Here is a 16,407-nt window from a genome sequence, read left to right on the forward strand (position 1 = left end):
ACCTCTTTAGTTGCATGCAGTGCTTTTTTTCTGGGGAGTACAGAGGGGTACGCATACCCCTAAACATTTTGTGAATCTAAGTTTGGCCTCATTGAGGGGCAGTATTTCAAGATGAGTAGGAAAATGAGAGTACCCCTAAACATTTTTTTAGAAGAAAAGCACTGGTTGCATGACATTTTTGACAATGAAATAATCTCCCTCTCTTCAATGCCCTTATAGTTTTGGAACAGTTTCTAAGGAGTTGCATGCAGAAGTCCTGGACATTTCCAGTTAAGAAAGACCACGTAACATATGTTCTGTAAGACCTCCGACTGAGGCTCTGTAAGCTCTGTCTGAGGCTTCCCCAATCTGAAGCCTGCCAAATGCTTTGGACTACAGCTCCTATCAGCCACAGACAGCATAGCCAATTGTCAGGAATGATGGGAGTGGGAGTCCAAACATATGGAGGGCAACAATTTTTGGAGTACTACAGTTCTGTCTTTGCCAAACAGAATAGGCACAAAGGGCTAGGAATCAGCATAAGGCAGCTCCATGTGTTCATACAAGGGTTTTACAAAGTTTTTAAGGGGAAAAATATGCAAAGGTTGAGTGTTAATTTGCATAAGTACTCATGCAGCTCTTTTAAAAGTATTTATTTTAAAAGCTCAAGGCTCTCCCTTTTTTATGCCTTACCATGTTAAGAGCCACATCCTTGTCATTTCAAAAGCTTATTATAAAATATATTTGCCTTGGGAATACATGCCCTCTTCCCTCTTTCCCTAAACCAGAGATTATATATCCTGTTTGTTTGTGCTCTTTAAAAAGAGGCTAGCTGGGTGGGGTGGGTTATCGCAAGGCATTGCACACCTTTTAAAGCTTGTGATATGCATTTTAAGATGCCTGTAGTGCAATATACTTCAGTAACAGTAAAAATAGCAATGGCACTACTAAGAAGGGAGGCAGAGAAAAGGAGTCTGCAGGCAGTTCAGGTACCTTTCTGTTTCTGTAAGAAGTCAATGGTCCTCTGCAGTATTGTGGATTTGTCCATTTTGAGTGGATGCCCATGGCCTTGCAGCATGGTACATAGTTCCTTAATAAGGACGTTGAATTGGTCTCTTCTCTTCTTTTCTGACTTGTTGCGCGATGCCCTAGTTAATCGAAACACAAAAGTGCATTGAAAATAACGAAGGCATAATGCAAGAACTGTGAAATCGAGGTTTAGGTCGTGATCATTTCAACATTTTTAAAACAGCCATAAAGACCTGTTTTCTTACCATAGCCTTTCACAGCTAGATTCCAGACTACGGTTATTTTTAGGTGGGATTCAATTAGCTACTGGCATATTCAGGTGGTTCAATTAAAGTTGATTCAGCATTCTTCTGCACAAACCCACTCCCCCCCCCAACACAAAAGTGAGTTTCTTGCAATAAGGAAACAGATGGGAAAATGAAGTAACAATTGCTTGATGCAACATTATATGACCTCCCTTAAAATAAGTAACAATAAGTAATCGGTGTCATCTAACCTCTCTGCAAACTTTGCGAAAACAAATCAGGGTAAGTGCTCAAGAAACAGGTCATCTGGAAACAACCTGTGACTGGGTTACATATATACAATACTGTTCTCTGGCTCTGGAATGTTAGATCTATGCTGGTAAGTATTATTGTATGGTTTATGTTGGCTTTTAACACTGTTTTGATGTTTGAAATGGTTTTAATATTATACTTCATTGTGTATGTGTTGGTGTATGGTTTGTAAACCACTTTGGGAGGCCACTCCCTGAATTTGGGAGGAAGTCTACAGGTGCAATCTCCAGGAAACCTAATATGAAATAAGTGCTTTTTTAAACTGATAAGAACAGATACTACACTTGACCTTAGGCACTGCACAGCTGGATACTAAATGTTAGGGGGAAGCCTACTGCAGTCATTTGGCTTTGCCCCTATTGGAAACCAATGTTGGCCAATTGTGCTTGCATGAACCCAACAGGATTGTGAAGATCTTACATCCTTAGGAAAGAGTTATTTCCAGTTATTTCCTGCCCAGTGTCCTGACTCCAGCAGAACCAAATTCTAGGGGAAAGTGTGGGTGGAATAATTATGACATGGATCCACATTTCAGTTATTCACTCACAGTTTCTAAAACATCAAAAAGATGCATGTAGCAACTTTTGAGGCTAATGAACTTTGACAGTTTTATCCTTTAATAAACTTTGATAATTTTGATAATTTCACCCTTGTTAGTCATGATGAAAACGGATGCCATCTTGCATGGTACACAAATCTGTACCACTACACAATAAGAAACAAGAGTGAGAAACGACCCTCCATTTTGGGTCTTTGGGCTTTGAGTCATTGTTATCAGAAGTGGTATAGATAACTGTTGTTGCATTTTCAGATAAGGACAGGTGAGCTTGGAGAATGACATGCGCCTATATCCATACCTCTTTGCCCTGTCCTTCTCATCTTCGTCCATCAGCTCGTTTACACAATACAGAGTTCTGGAACACAAGGAGAATACGAGAGGCATGAGGAACATTGCCCAATGCTATGAAGGTGGCAATTGCCCAACACTATGAAGGTGGCAGCTTCATCAACCAATAATTGTTGATGCTGCTGTATTTGTTGGCTGATTCATTTAGATAAATAACCTGTCTGACCCAAGCTCAGGATAGATAAAAACAAAACACCCAACTACACCATTTTCAATATTTTATCTACTTATATACATCTGCATATAACTTACATTTTAAAATACCAAAGCAGTAAACAATATGACACCGTAAATCATAAAATAACAAACATATAATAAAACATCAGAGTAACTACCTCAGAATGGTTGGGTCACCTTTCAGTGAAGCCCTTGAAAGCAAAGAAGTTTTACTTCAGTGTTGAAAACTCTGGACAGCTGATGAGGATTACAGAGATCATAATATGGCCCTCAGGTGTATAAAAAGGTCAAGGTCAAGGACCCCTGACAGTTAAGGTAGGCATGCCCTAGGCTCAGTGATTTAGACCACAGCCCTACCCACGGCCCATCATCAGGTGGATAAAAGATAAAGGGACCCCTGACCATAGGTCCAGTCGTGGCCGACTCTGGGGTTGCAGCGCTCATCTCGCTTTACTGGCCAAGGGAGCCGGTGTACAGCTTCCGGGTCATGTGGCCAGCATGACTAAGCCGCTTCTGGCGAACCAGAGCAGCGCATGGAAACACCGTTTACCTTCCTGCCGGAGCGGTACCTATTTATCTACTTGCACTTTGACGTGCTTTCGAACTTCTAGGTTGGCAGGAGCAGGGACCGAGCAATGGGAGTTCACCCCGTCGTGGGGATTCAAACTGCCAACCTTCTGATCGGCAAGTCCTAGGCTCTGTGATTTAACCCACAGTGCCACCCACACCTCAGGCGTATAGGGAACCATTAAAAATGCCTCTCCTAAAGGAAAACACAACATGGTTCATACATCATGATAGGCCTGAGCTTGCAAGTGCATTGCCCTCTCTGCGATTTTTATGTTAGCATTGCACAGCTGCTGAACCAAGGTCTGACTGAACATGTCATATGAACTGGGGGTACCGGTTAGCCATACAACAAGCTTTGGCTACAGATCATGGTTAGCCAAGACCCAGGGTTCACAGCTTTGCTTATTGCGGTACCACATTGATTTAAAGCACAGGGGAGAGCAAAGCAGATGAGATCTCTTACTCAGCAGCTGGTACATTTACACTAGTCATTGGTTTGGTTTAGTATGGCGGGTGAGTGCAACCCATGTCAGATAGAGAGAAGTTTGCTTTTCTATATCGGAAAGCTAAATCTGTGCGCAAATCTCGAACATGGTTTACATGTTCAAAACCACAGAAAAAAATGGGGGTGAAATCACATCTTGAACACAATGGAACTCACTGAAAACAGCTATGGAAATTGTTTCTCGGCTGACGACTTGCATTAAATCCATTGGTTCAGAGTGATTATGAGAAATCACATCCCAGTTTTGACAGATGGGCTGTGGCAGGCAAACCAAGCCACAATCTGTCTCCACACCCTTTTGATTTCACCAGCGTTTACACTGCTGGGAATGATCCTCCCTTTTGAAAAAATCCCAACCAGAACTAATCACAGCCATGCCATCAGAATCGTCCTCCATCAGTGACTGTAATGAACCAATCACAACCCCAGGAACTCACAAGCCACTTTCAGTGGTGCGTCCAGAGGACCACACCTAGCGCCCCAGGAAATTTTTTAGGTGGGTGCAACAAAATATTTTTTGCTGCATGGCAACCGCCACCTCAAGTGATTTAACAGCTACATAAGTTTTAAAACTTCACAATAACAATATGGAAGAAAAGCAGGTCTCTCTTTTTTTCCAGCCAGAACTTGCCAGAACTCAGTTCCGGCACCTCTGAGGTGGGCATTGTTGCTATTTTAAGAGAACATGGTGAGTTCCAGCATTCCTTTTTTTAAAAAAGAAAAATAGCAGTGAAGAAAAGGCTCCGCTGTTGTTTATTATGACCTTAGAAATACTGCTTCAGAATATAAGGGAAAACAGGAAAATTAAAGGTATTGAGACCTAGAGTCTATAAATTAAGGGCATTTGCTGACGATGTACTGTTGACTCTAGAACAACCCTTGGGGAGTGTTCCCAAAGCATGAGAAGAAATTAAAAGGTTTGGAGAAGTGGCAGGTTTCAAAATAAATTCAGATAAAACCAAGATGTTGGTTAAAAACATGGATAAGCAGTCAAAAAATTTTTTAGAAAGGATGTCTGGTTTAAAAATAGGCAAATATTTGAGAATTTGGCTGACAGTAAGAAATCTCAACCTATTTGAAAATAATTATTTTTTAAAAAAAAATTGCATGCAAACACTGAATTAGATTAGGTTAGCATAGACAGGGCTGACATTAGTACCTGGCATTCTTAAGCAACTTCCAGGGTTCTAGCAAGAAGCTCAGGCAACTAGCCTCCATTTCAGTTCCCCTCAGGAAGGATAAAAATCAATGATTTTTTTTAAAAAAATAAATAAATTATGGATTTTTAAATTTTAAATTGGATTTTTTTATTTAAATCAAAAAAATTATTTAAATTGGCTTTTTAAAAATAGAATGCTTTTGGAGGAAAAAATATTTCTAAAGATAGTTTTCTATTTAAGTTACATTATAGACCAAAGGCTATAAGGTTACATTATAGTCCATAAAGAAGGCTGATCGCCAAAGAATTGATGCTTTTGAATTATGGTGCTGGAGGAGACTCTTGAGAGTCCCATGGACTGCAAGAAGATCAAACCTATCCATTCTGAAGGAAATCAGCCCTGAGTGCTCACTGGAAGATCAGATCGTGAAGCTGAGGCTCCAATATTTTGGCCACCTCATGAGAAGAGAAGACTCCCTGGAAAAGACCTTGATGTTGGGGAAGATGGAGGGCACAAGGAGAAGGGGACGACAGAGGATGAGATGGTTGGACAGTGTTCTCGAAGCTACCAGCATGAGTTTGACCAAACTGTGGGAGGCAGTGGAAGACAGGAGTGCCTGGGGTGCTCCATGGGCTCACAAAGAGTTGGACACGACTAAACGACTAAACAACAACATAGTCCAAAGGCAATAAGGATTTGTTTTTAATTATGTAGCATGAGGCTTTATATGCCATGTTTAAATTTTTTGGTAAATGAATTCCATTAATCCATTCACAATGTCATGGTCTTCCAGAGGTTTCTGTTAAGATTATTTGAGGCAGTTTTTCTAACAAGAAGATATTTCACAGATGCTTGTTTTTGCAGTTCTCAAAAGTGTGAAACAGTGTCCGCAGAAGTAACATGCCTTTTCTTCACAGGAAAAATGTTATAAAATAAACATAGAGTTGAGGGGGGAAACCTTAATCCCATTTTGTTCCTTTGCAAATTTATGTACACAGAATCGACCCCTTACCTCTTAAAGGCTAAGTTCCAAGAGGTTCAATGAATAGATTGTTTGGAGTGGAATAGATCTGCGCAAGTAGCTAAGTGAGAAGCAGTAAAAATGAAAGTGCAGCCTTGTGAGCAGAATACTCCACAAGTCTTGGATCTTTGTGTAATAATTGTGCAAGTCAGTTGAATGTCTGTGCAACTCAGGCTTGAGGCAAGTGCAACCTTTTCCCAATCTCACTGGGTTCCAACAACTGCACTCACACTTAACTGTACAGAATAGGCCCCTGAATGTAGAAGCAAATCCAAAGGGGCGTGTGGAAATAGTAACTGGGATCTCTAAGTCCATGGCGAGACCTTGAAGTGCTTGCCAGTCAACTAATAAAAGAGTTCACTGCTTCCAGGCCCTTCTTCCCAGGGCTCGCCTGGCATTGTCCAAACAATAAAGTCTCTACCCGGAACTTCAGTCCTGCAGCAGGAATCCCTTAAATTCTCTGCTCCAGTCCCTGCTTCCCCTTTTCCAGCTTTCCAACAGCCTGTTTCTCCTCCTCCTCGTTCTTTCTGCAAGCCTGTTGCAGCCTAGGCCTACCAAGTGTATCTCTCCTCCCCGCTAGAAAAAGAAGGCCGGCCTCTCCAAACTCAGTCTAAGTTTAAAATAATAATAATAATTGTTTAACCACATCAGTTAACAAACATGGATACATATGCTCAGTGGTTTTTTCCTAAAAAATATTTAGGGGTACTCTCATTTTCCTACTCATATTGAAATACCGCCCCCCCTTAATGAAGCCAAACTTGGATTCACAAAATGTTTAAGGGTATGTGTACCCCCAGGAAAAAAGCACTGCATATGCTATAATGTTACTGTTTTAGTTAATTGTTTAAATTGTTATTAAGGAAATGGTTATTTTTCTCCTTCCAATAAAGTACAGCAGAAAAGTTGTCGAAATATAAACAGTTAACTTATTAAACCTCACAATAATTTCATAATTATCTGTCTATCTATTTCTAATAGTAGAACCAAATCAGTAATTTTTGATAGAACTGTAAATACTACTCTGAAAATTTATTCTACCAAAAATGAAACCTTCCTCTGATTGTCAATACTAAGAGGACGCCAGCAAGGTTAAACCTTTCTGTAAAAAAGGGAATTTAAATTGATTTGATTTAAATCAAATCCGCCCTGGTTCCCCCCCCCCTTCTATGATGTAATGTTCCTCTCAGGCACTATGGCAGCTATACTCTGCCATTCAGTGCTGCTACAATGCTACTTTTGGTGCCCCCCCGACTGCTAGGTTGCAGCCATAAAAAAAGCATTATTCAGAATAGCGGTTTGTACAACCCTCTAAGGAAAATAACAGCACAGTAGAATTCAAAACCGTAACAACTAATTGCACATGTATTCAATGTCCAATTAAAACTATTTAGCTGAATTAAGTCAACAAAACTAATTAACTTGTTCAGTGTCACCAGTTTTTCAAAGCCTGGTAGTCACTTACACCCCCAGTCCCCACCTCCCACCGCCTCCTTGCCCCCCAGCTAATCCCACTGCCCCCCAGGAGGCAGTACCACCCACTGATCTATAAGATTCTCCATGTTACATCAAATCTTTAATTGCTTTAATTTGCCAGGACCTTTCTTTGCCCCGAATCATTTTATTGTCTATCTGCAAGACGTATCATTTCTCTGAAGCAGTTGCTTAATTAGCCAATTTTGTTGCATCCTCTACTCACATTGAAAACGCCCACACTTTAAAATTATTAAGACGGGAGTGGGGTTTTTTTTGGGGGGGGGGAGTTGCAGGAACAGCAGAGGACAGGGACATATAGGCACATCTGGTCTCAATGATTTAGCTAGGTATCACTGAGGTCAGTATCAATCTTGATCGCCGTGAAAATAATTAGGAATTGCGTGGTCCTGAGAGGAACATCCTCTCTGACCCATTGAGCAGATTGTGGAGGGAGCAAATTCCATAATTTAATGGCACTGCGATATAAGGGAGATAAATTGTTCTCTATCTACTTGTGTACACTCAGGCTGGAAGAGGTACTAGGTAAAGGTAAAGGACCCCTGGACGGTTAAGTCCAGTCAAAGGCGACCATGGGGTTGTGGCGCTCATCTCACTTTCAGGCCGAGGGAGATGGCATTTGTCCACAGACAGCTTTCTGGAGAGCCAGTGTGGTGTAGTGGTTAAGAGCAGTAGTCTTGTAATCTGGTGAACCGGGTTCGAGTCTCCATGCAGCTGCTGGGTGACCTTGGGCTAGTCACACTTCTCTGAAGTCTCTCAGCCTCACTCACCTCACAGAGTGTTTGTTGTTGGGGAGGAAGGGAAAGGAGAATGTTAACCGCTTTGAGACTCCTTAGGGTACTGATAAGGCGGGATATCAAATCCAAATTCTTCTTCTTCTTCTTCTGGTTCATGTGGCCAGCAGGACTAAACCACTTCTGGCACAACAGAACACCATGACGGAAACCAGAGAGCATGGAAGTGCCGTTTACCTTCCCACTGCAGCAGTACCTATTTATCTACTTGCACTGGCATGCTTTCAAACTGCTAGATGGGCAAGAGCTGGGACAGAGCAACGGGAGCTCACTCCATCACGGGGATTCACACTGCTGACCAGCAAGTCCAAGAGGCTCAGTGGTTTAGACCTCAGCGCCACCTGAGTCCCCTTTGGCTGGAAGAACCAGCTGCACAAATATAAGTTGGGGGATACTTAGCTTGCTAGTAGTACATGTGACAAGGATCTAGAGGTCATAGTAGACCGCAGAGGGTAGGACCTGAACCAATGGCTTCAAGTCACAAGAAAGGAGATTCCGACTCAACATCAGGAAGAACTTTCTGACAGTAAGAGCTGTTCAGCAATGGAATGGACTCCCTCAGGAAATTGTGGACCCTCCTTCGCTGGATGTTTTAGTTGAGATTCCTAAATTGCAGGGGGTTGGACTAGATGTCCCTCAGTGTCCCATCCAACTCTACAATTCTATGTTTATGCTCCACACAATGTATGCTTTTATACATGCCTGTGATGTCATCTTTAATCTAAACTAAAAAGCCACATATGTTATATGTTTCTATACCACCCTTCATTCCAGGGTCACAGGGCGGTTTACAATTTAAAAGCACAAAATACATAGAATTATCACATACACACACACACACACCCCAGTTTAAAAGGCCATAAAAGGTAAAGGTAAAGGTACCCCTGACAGTCACGGACGATTCTGGGGTTGCGCACTCATCTCGCTCTATGGGCCGAGGGAGCTGACGTTTGTCTGCAAACAGTTTTTCCAGGTCATGTGGCCAGCATGACTAAGCCGCTTCTGGCAAACCAGAGCAGCGCACAGAAACGCCATTTACCTTCCTGCCAGAGTGGTACCTATTTATCTACTTGCACTTTGACATGCTTTTGAACTGCTTGGTGTGTAGGAGCTGGGACTATACAATGGGAGCTCACCCCATTGCAGGGATTTGAACCGCCAACCTTCTGATCGGCAAGCCCTATGCTCTGTGGTTTAGATCACAGTGCCACCAGCGTCCCTTACAAGGCCATAGATCATTTAATTAGCCGATGGCTAACTGCAATTTTTACATGTTTGCAGAGGTACTTTTACACATAACAGAAAGTGGGGAAGACACTAAAGCAAGAAATGCAAGACTAAAATAGCATATCAAAAAAGCTGAATGAATATATATATATTTATTTATTGAATGTATTTATTGCTTTTCATCCAAAGAACTCATGGAAGTGTTTGTGGTCGTCATCGTCGTCCCCCCACCTCCAACCCACTTTCTCTTCACAACATCCCCATGAGGTAGGCTAGGCTGAGAGAGTGTAAGTGTCCCAAGGACCTGTAGTAAGTTTTGCTGCAGTAGGGGAGGTTTAAGTAAGTTTGACGCTTTGACTACACTGACACTTTTTTATAAAACACTGGATCTCTGGGTATGCCCTATGTGAGCTTCAGCACAGCCTCCCTCAACCTTGTGCACCTCAGATGATGCCCAATTATGGAAGTTGTAGTCTAAAACATCTGGAGGGCACAGAATTTGAGAACATCTCAGAGCAGGCCCCAGTGAAAGGATAGGGAAACCATGGCTCTCCAAGTGTGGGGCACCAATTCCAAACTTGAGGACTACAGGCTGATAGAGGCTTTTTATGGCAAAGCAATGCTCCTTGAGTCCATCAGCACCAGGGAGTTAGGACTGCATCCTTAATTTTTAAGTCTTCATTGCTAACAACAATGATAATCAGCATATATATATATATTAGAGCTCATTTCAAGTGTTCAAATTACTTTGCACTGTCTGAGTGCCAGAGCAGAACAGCTAAATAAACGAGAAAGCTGGAGTTAACATTTACTTGACTAGAAGCACAAGTTGGGGGGAATAGCTTTGCATGTAAAAATGTTTGCCAAAACACACACAGCCTTTTCTGCCATGATGCAGCAGAATGTTGAGCTGTAAAAAGAATCGGCCTAGATGGTACAAATAAGGTCAAAATATTCTTAACTGGATTAAACAGTTTAGGGCTACATTGAGTGCAAAGTGTTCGCTGTCTTGTTTTAAGCTGGATCTTTAAATAGAATCGATTCAAGATACGTCAGAAAAGTTTCATAAGATGTGGTCAAACTTGTAACTGTGTGATTCTATCCACCTGCCCATCTACCTGTGCTGTGCCCATTTAAAGTCCAGGTGAAAGGATTAGATCAAAGATAAGCTACCCTTGCCATTGGGGGGGGGATAATCTCAATGAATGACATGTCTGTCCTCCCATTGACTTTACTCTTGGGTGACTGTGCCTAAAATTGCACGTTAAGTTATACCTCTGAGCAGTGCTTTTTTCTGGAGGGATGCAGGGGGACGCATACACCTATACATTTTGTGAATCTAAGTTTGGCCTCATTGAGGGGCAGTATTTCAATATGTGTAGGAAAATAGGAGTACAGTGGTACCTCGGGTTACAGACACTTCAGGTTACGTGTTTTCAGGTCGCACACCGCAACGAACCCGGAAGTACCAGAATGGGTTACTTCAGGGTTTCAATGCTTGTGCATGCATAGAAGCGCTGAATCGTGCTTTGTGCATGCACAGACACAGGGCTGCAGGTTGCGAACGTGCCTCCTGCACGGATCACGTTCGCAACCTGAGTTCCCACTGTACCCCTAAACATTTTTTTAGAGAAAAAGCACCACGAGCTATACTGTTTGCTAATTATTATTTTTAAAAGCAATCAGTGAAATTCACATGATTAGTTTTCTTTTCGTATTACCTATCTTGGTCATAATTTCTTTATGGCTTGACTGTAATTAGAACCTCTAACTGAATAACAGATATGAAACAAACATTTAAAATGTAAAATAATAGGCAATTAAAAACATATACAGTGGTACCTTGGTTTACAAATGTAATCCGTTCTGGAAGTCCATTCTTAAGCCGAAACCGTTCCTAAACCAAGGCTCACTTTCCCTAATGAGGCCTCCCGCCGCCGGTGCCCTTTCACTGTTCGGATTCCGTTCACAGACCGAGGCGAGGTAAAGTTCTCAAACCAGGATACTATGTCCAGTTTTGCAGAACTGGACTGTTCTTAAACCGGACTGTTCTTAAACCGAGGTACCACTGTATATTTTAAATTTGAACTACCATTAAAAGCAGCAGATTTGAGCAGGTTTTTGACAATGGGCTGACATATAGGTCAATACTGTACTTGGTTTTACTTGAAAGGGCTGAGGCCAATAGGCGGGAGGGGAATGGTTGAGAAAGAAGAGGGGGCAAAGGCACCCACAGATTCCCAGTGTCCCAGGGCTCCCCGAAACATGGGGATGGCCCTGCACCCTAACCCTCCAATATTTCTCCAATGAAAATAGGGATGTCCTGTACAACAACAAACAAACAAACAACAACAACACTTTTGTTATTAATACCCCTCCCCATCTAACCAGGTTGCCCCAGCCATTCTAGGTGGCTTACAACAAATATAAAAACACAATAAAACATTAAACATTAAAAAATACTTTCTGATACAGGGCTGCCTTCTGGTCTTCTATAGGTTGTATCGTTACTCATCTCCTTGGTTTGGGGGTCATATAACTGCCTACCCTCCAGCATTTCTCAGGTGAAAACAGGGACATCCGAAGGAAAAGCAGGACATTCCAGGATCAAATTAGAAACCAGTAGTTTCTGTAAATCTGGGACTGCCCCTGGAAAACAGGGATAACCTCTCAGGTGGGCATCATTGCCATTACAGTGGTACCTCTGGTTGCGAATGGGATCCGTTCTGGAGGCCCATTCGCAACCTGAAGAGAACGCAACCTGCGCCTGCGCATGCACGAGTCACGATTCACCACTTCTGCGCATGCGCATGGCGTCTTTTTGCACATCTGCGCATGCGCAAGCGGTGAAATCCGGAAGTAACCCTTTCTGGTACTTCCTGATTGCCGTGGGATGCAAACTGAAAAGGGGCAACCTGAAGCAAACGTAACATGAGGTATGACTGTATAAGAAAACAAGGGACCTCTTTTACTAGAAAAATAGTGCTGCTTTTATTGCTCTGCATAATCAACAGAAGTCAAACAATCAACAACCCAGTCAAAATTAAGCCCTTGAAAAGGAAGTGGCCACGATTCTCTGGAGTGCCCTTCCTACAGAGAGGCTTTTCAATGCTCCTTCCTGCTTGCTTTTCAGAAAGTGGGAAAAGGCGCTTTAATTTAGGAAAGCTTTTGGTCCTCCCAGCCTTATTTTTCCATTCTTGTTGATACTGGCTTTTGTTGGGATTGCTTCCATCTTGCTGTGCTGATTTATTCAGGATGCTTCATAAATTAACTAATTAATTAAAACTATATTGTAAACCCCATTGTTGCAACTTCTGGATATAAAGCAGTATACAAATTCTGCAAATTAATAAATAAGAGCATGTTGACTGGCTACTGTAATTCTCCCAAAAGAAAAAATTGCAATATGGAGCAAAATATTGCAGTGTAAGATCTGTAATATGCATTTCCTGTATTTTGTCCTAAAGTCACAGGCTTACTAATGACTGCTTAGAGTTTGGCTGATTAACATTCTATGGCTTTTCAAATGTGTTTGGGAGGTTATTGTTTTGGTTTGGTTTTATTATGTATTTTGTATTTTAATTTTGTATTTTTCTGTTGTGAACCGCCCTGGGATTTTCAGACGAAGGGTGGTATACAAATTAATAATAAAAAAGAACACTAATTACCAAATTATTCAGAGAAGAATTTCTATGTAGATATTAGCGTTTTTACCTAGTTCCAGGGGAATTAACATGTTCCGTGCACATAGGTCATAGGGTGATAGCCTCTCTGTTTGTAAACTGCAGATTGCAGGTGTAACAAAAGTTTACTATGTGCAAAATGAGAAGCTACTTGGGCAACCATTAGCACGCTTGCAGAATTGCAACATGCTGCAATTAGTAATGAAAGACCCACCCACATCCAGTTTGGAATGGGGCTGTTTAAATGGAAAACAATTTGGATGGCATCGTCTGGATAACTTAAATGCCTCTGATTTCAAAACTGGACTTCTGCTGAATCAGCCACGACTTGCACCACTGATGATGTCATGATGGGCACAAGAGAGACTAATGCCCTCCCTTTGCTGTCCCCTAACTTTTCCAAACTTGCCAAAGGGAGCAACTGCAACAGACAATTTAACAGAAGCAAAGTGCAGTAATATAATTTCCCTCTTACCAAGAGAAGTGGGTAGGGTTCTGAATATTTCTGTGAACTGCCTCCCTTTAAAGGTGCTGTATAAACTAACTTAGGAGTGTCGAACTATGCCAACAGCTAAGCTCAGTGGCATAGCTTCCTTCCTCTTGGCAAGGCTCTGCCAACGAGGGCGGGATGTTCTAATTTCACAGCAAAAGCTGATCTTTGTGCCCTTTGGATGAACCTGAGAAAACCTCATGCTTCCCCCAAAACAATGTTTCATGGCTAAATGCAACATTCGACAAAAATCTGACTCAGTCCTATATATCATTAGCCCTTGACCTTTTGCCTCCTGACTGCAAAGTAGAAGTAGCATCAACCAGATTAGAGGGTTACTGTGATGGCAAATATATGATAAAAAGATTGTGGTGCACTTTGTAAATTGTCAGCAGCATGTATGCGCTAAATAGTAGTAGCAATGTTTGCTTCTCAATCTAATTCACACCATCCATCAAAGCGATGTCCACAGAGGAAGAAGGTACTCATCCTAGCCCTATAAAAACATACACAAGCAGAGAGGGGAGGGCATGAATACTCAGGAAAGTGCTCATACCTTAGTAACAGCTAGGAAGAGACCTCTGAATGAAGGTTATTTCCTGAGCAAAGTACTATATTTTTCCCAGATAGCTCTTTCCAATCCACAGAATTTTAGGCAAAGCTTAACTCTCATTCTGATGGGTCCTTAACAAAAACCCATTTTCATGACTTTCTTTCAAAGCAATTTGAGGTTTCCTGGTCTTTGGGTGGCTTCCAATGATGGAACCATAAAGCCGAGTACGAGCTTATGCAACAGAGCACATACGGGATTGCCACAATTCCTTTACAATAAGCATACCATTATAACTACATTTGGGGACGGAGGACAGCTCTCTGAACTGCTATGGCTGCACACATCTATAGTATCAATCAGGGTATGCCATTCAAGCTCAACTATAGGCAGAAAGAAACAGCTTGCATCTGACATCTGAATGCACAATGACTTTAAAAGAAAAGTGTGAGTTTAACCTTTCCAGTAAAGTGTTACTGATTCAATTATGCCTCATTTTTATAGATGACATTTCAACAGCAGGCAGGGCTTCCATATTCCTTATGGCTGGTTTAAGCACTGAGAATGCAGTAATTAAGGAGTCTATACATGCAGCATTAAAATTTGCCTCCTTCTGTTGGCAGACTGTTGCAAACTCAGAATGACATTTAGCTAGCCAAAGTAAAGCATGCACTCACAGACACTTTTGGAGGGTGGCCAAAGTTGCCATGTCTCCATGTCAAAGAGGAATGAAGATGTACAGTTTTGCTGCTTCTCTTCTGGGACGGAGAGGTAGACAGGAATTCTCGTGCCCCAGTAACACATTTCCTTAACTTATTGCATGCACAAGCCTGTTTCATTAACCTAGATACAAGCAGCAGCAGAGTAAAGAACCTTCAAGAGAGTCTGCTGCACTTCAGTCCTCTCTTCCTTGCTCTAGAAAACTTGGAAGACTTTGCAGAAACATAACCATGTAAGAACTACTACATTACTGGATTGGAACATACTACACTTCCTGACTGTATGTAGTATAAGGACTTAAAATATATATCTCAGGCAACTAGAGCAATAGATAAGGGTATTTGCTAGGTAAACTCAAAAGAAAGCAATACAGTACAGTATTCCACAACAATATGCAAACTGAACACAGCCATCTTTCAAAACTCACACAGCTGCAAAATCTGCAGTGCAGTTCTCCAGCCAAATGCACAAAAATGCACAAACCTGGGTAAAGTGTGTGTAGTAAAACATATGCTGGTAAAAACAACATACAAAAATGCATTGTACTAGGGAAAATTTTCTCTCCCAAAAAAGTGTGCACTTGGTGAAATTGCAAAGAAAAATAATTCTGTTCTGCGCTGACAGCTGTACATGCGTACCGAATACAAGTAACTTAATTTAAGGGCTTATTTTTACTGATTGCTTTTATTTGACATTTCTCGGCCTGCAGGCTCCTTTAATTGTTTTGTTGTTTTCTTTCACTGGCGCTGGTTGTTCAGCGCTACTCTGTACGGCCGTTTGGGTTATTTCCCAGCCCTGCTCAGCGGGTTGGAGCGGTCAATGATGCCGAGGTTGAAGGTTTCACTCCTATATGGGTCATTTGATCCTCAGAGTCACAATGCTATAGTTCTGAGGTTCTGTGGGCACGGCAGAGGCTGTACCAATGAGCTACAAGTGCAGAATTTGAATCACATAATGAATATTTGGTGTAAACAAATAGATGAATAATAACCACCATTTGGGTGATCTTGTGGCTTTAGCTTGCCCACTCTGCTTCTCCCTTCCGTCAGCCTAGAATCAATCAATTAATCAAACTAACTAAATAAATAGTTTATATAAATTTATGCACAATTATATATATACTTATATTTTCCTGGGGGTCAGTGCTACAGCTGGCCTTTCAGTGTAAGTGCTCCTCTAAAATTTTTATTACCCCAGAGACTATAATTGCAATTATAATTGATTGATCCTGCTGTCTGTGTAGAAAGAAGTTGTTTATTTTCAACTAGTCCTTCTTATAACTGCAACCTTTCAAGTAAGGCAACTTGTTTGGTTTTCTGGAAATTGACATAGCATTATTTCATGGGATCTATTTTCCTTCTTGTATTGCCCGCTGCAAGCGCACACTTTGGGTCAAATTAACGAGTAAATTTATAGCAATCAGCTCCTGGTTAATTGCATTGGCCTGACCAGGCGTGTTTAGCATAATCAATTTGGGTTGCTTCCATTGCATGGAATAATAATAATAATAATAATAATAATAATAATAATAATAATTAGTACTG

The 16,407-nt window shown here is 41.5% G+C and overlaps 1 protein-coding gene across 2 annotated transcripts in view; it reads right to left on the reverse strand.

Moving 5' to 3' along the window:
* Positions 1-16,407, reverse strand: part of PASD1 (PAS domain containing repressor 1) — a 93,930-nt gene that overhangs the window by 40,239 nt on the left and 37,284 nt on the right. For both annotated transcript variants that reach the window (XM_053374065.1, XM_053374066.1), the window contains exons 2-3: positions 2,423-2,479; positions 973-1,127 (exon numbers count right to left, since the gene is read on the reverse strand). In XM_053374065.1, the coding sequence (XP_053230040.1) occupies positions 973-1,127; positions 2,423-2,454 (187 nt within the window). In that variant the 5' untranslated portion in view covers positions 2,455-2,479. The remainder of the gene's footprint in view (positions 1-972; positions 1,128-2,422; positions 2,480-16,407) is intronic.

Source organism: Podarcis raffonei, chromosome Z (genome assembly GCF_027172205.1).
Source record: "Podarcis raffonei isolate rPodRaf1 chromosome Z, rPodRaf1.pri, whole genome shotgun sequence".
NCBI classification, from domain to species: Eukaryota; Metazoa; Chordata; class Lepidosauria; order Squamata; family Lacertidae; genus Podarcis; species Podarcis raffonei.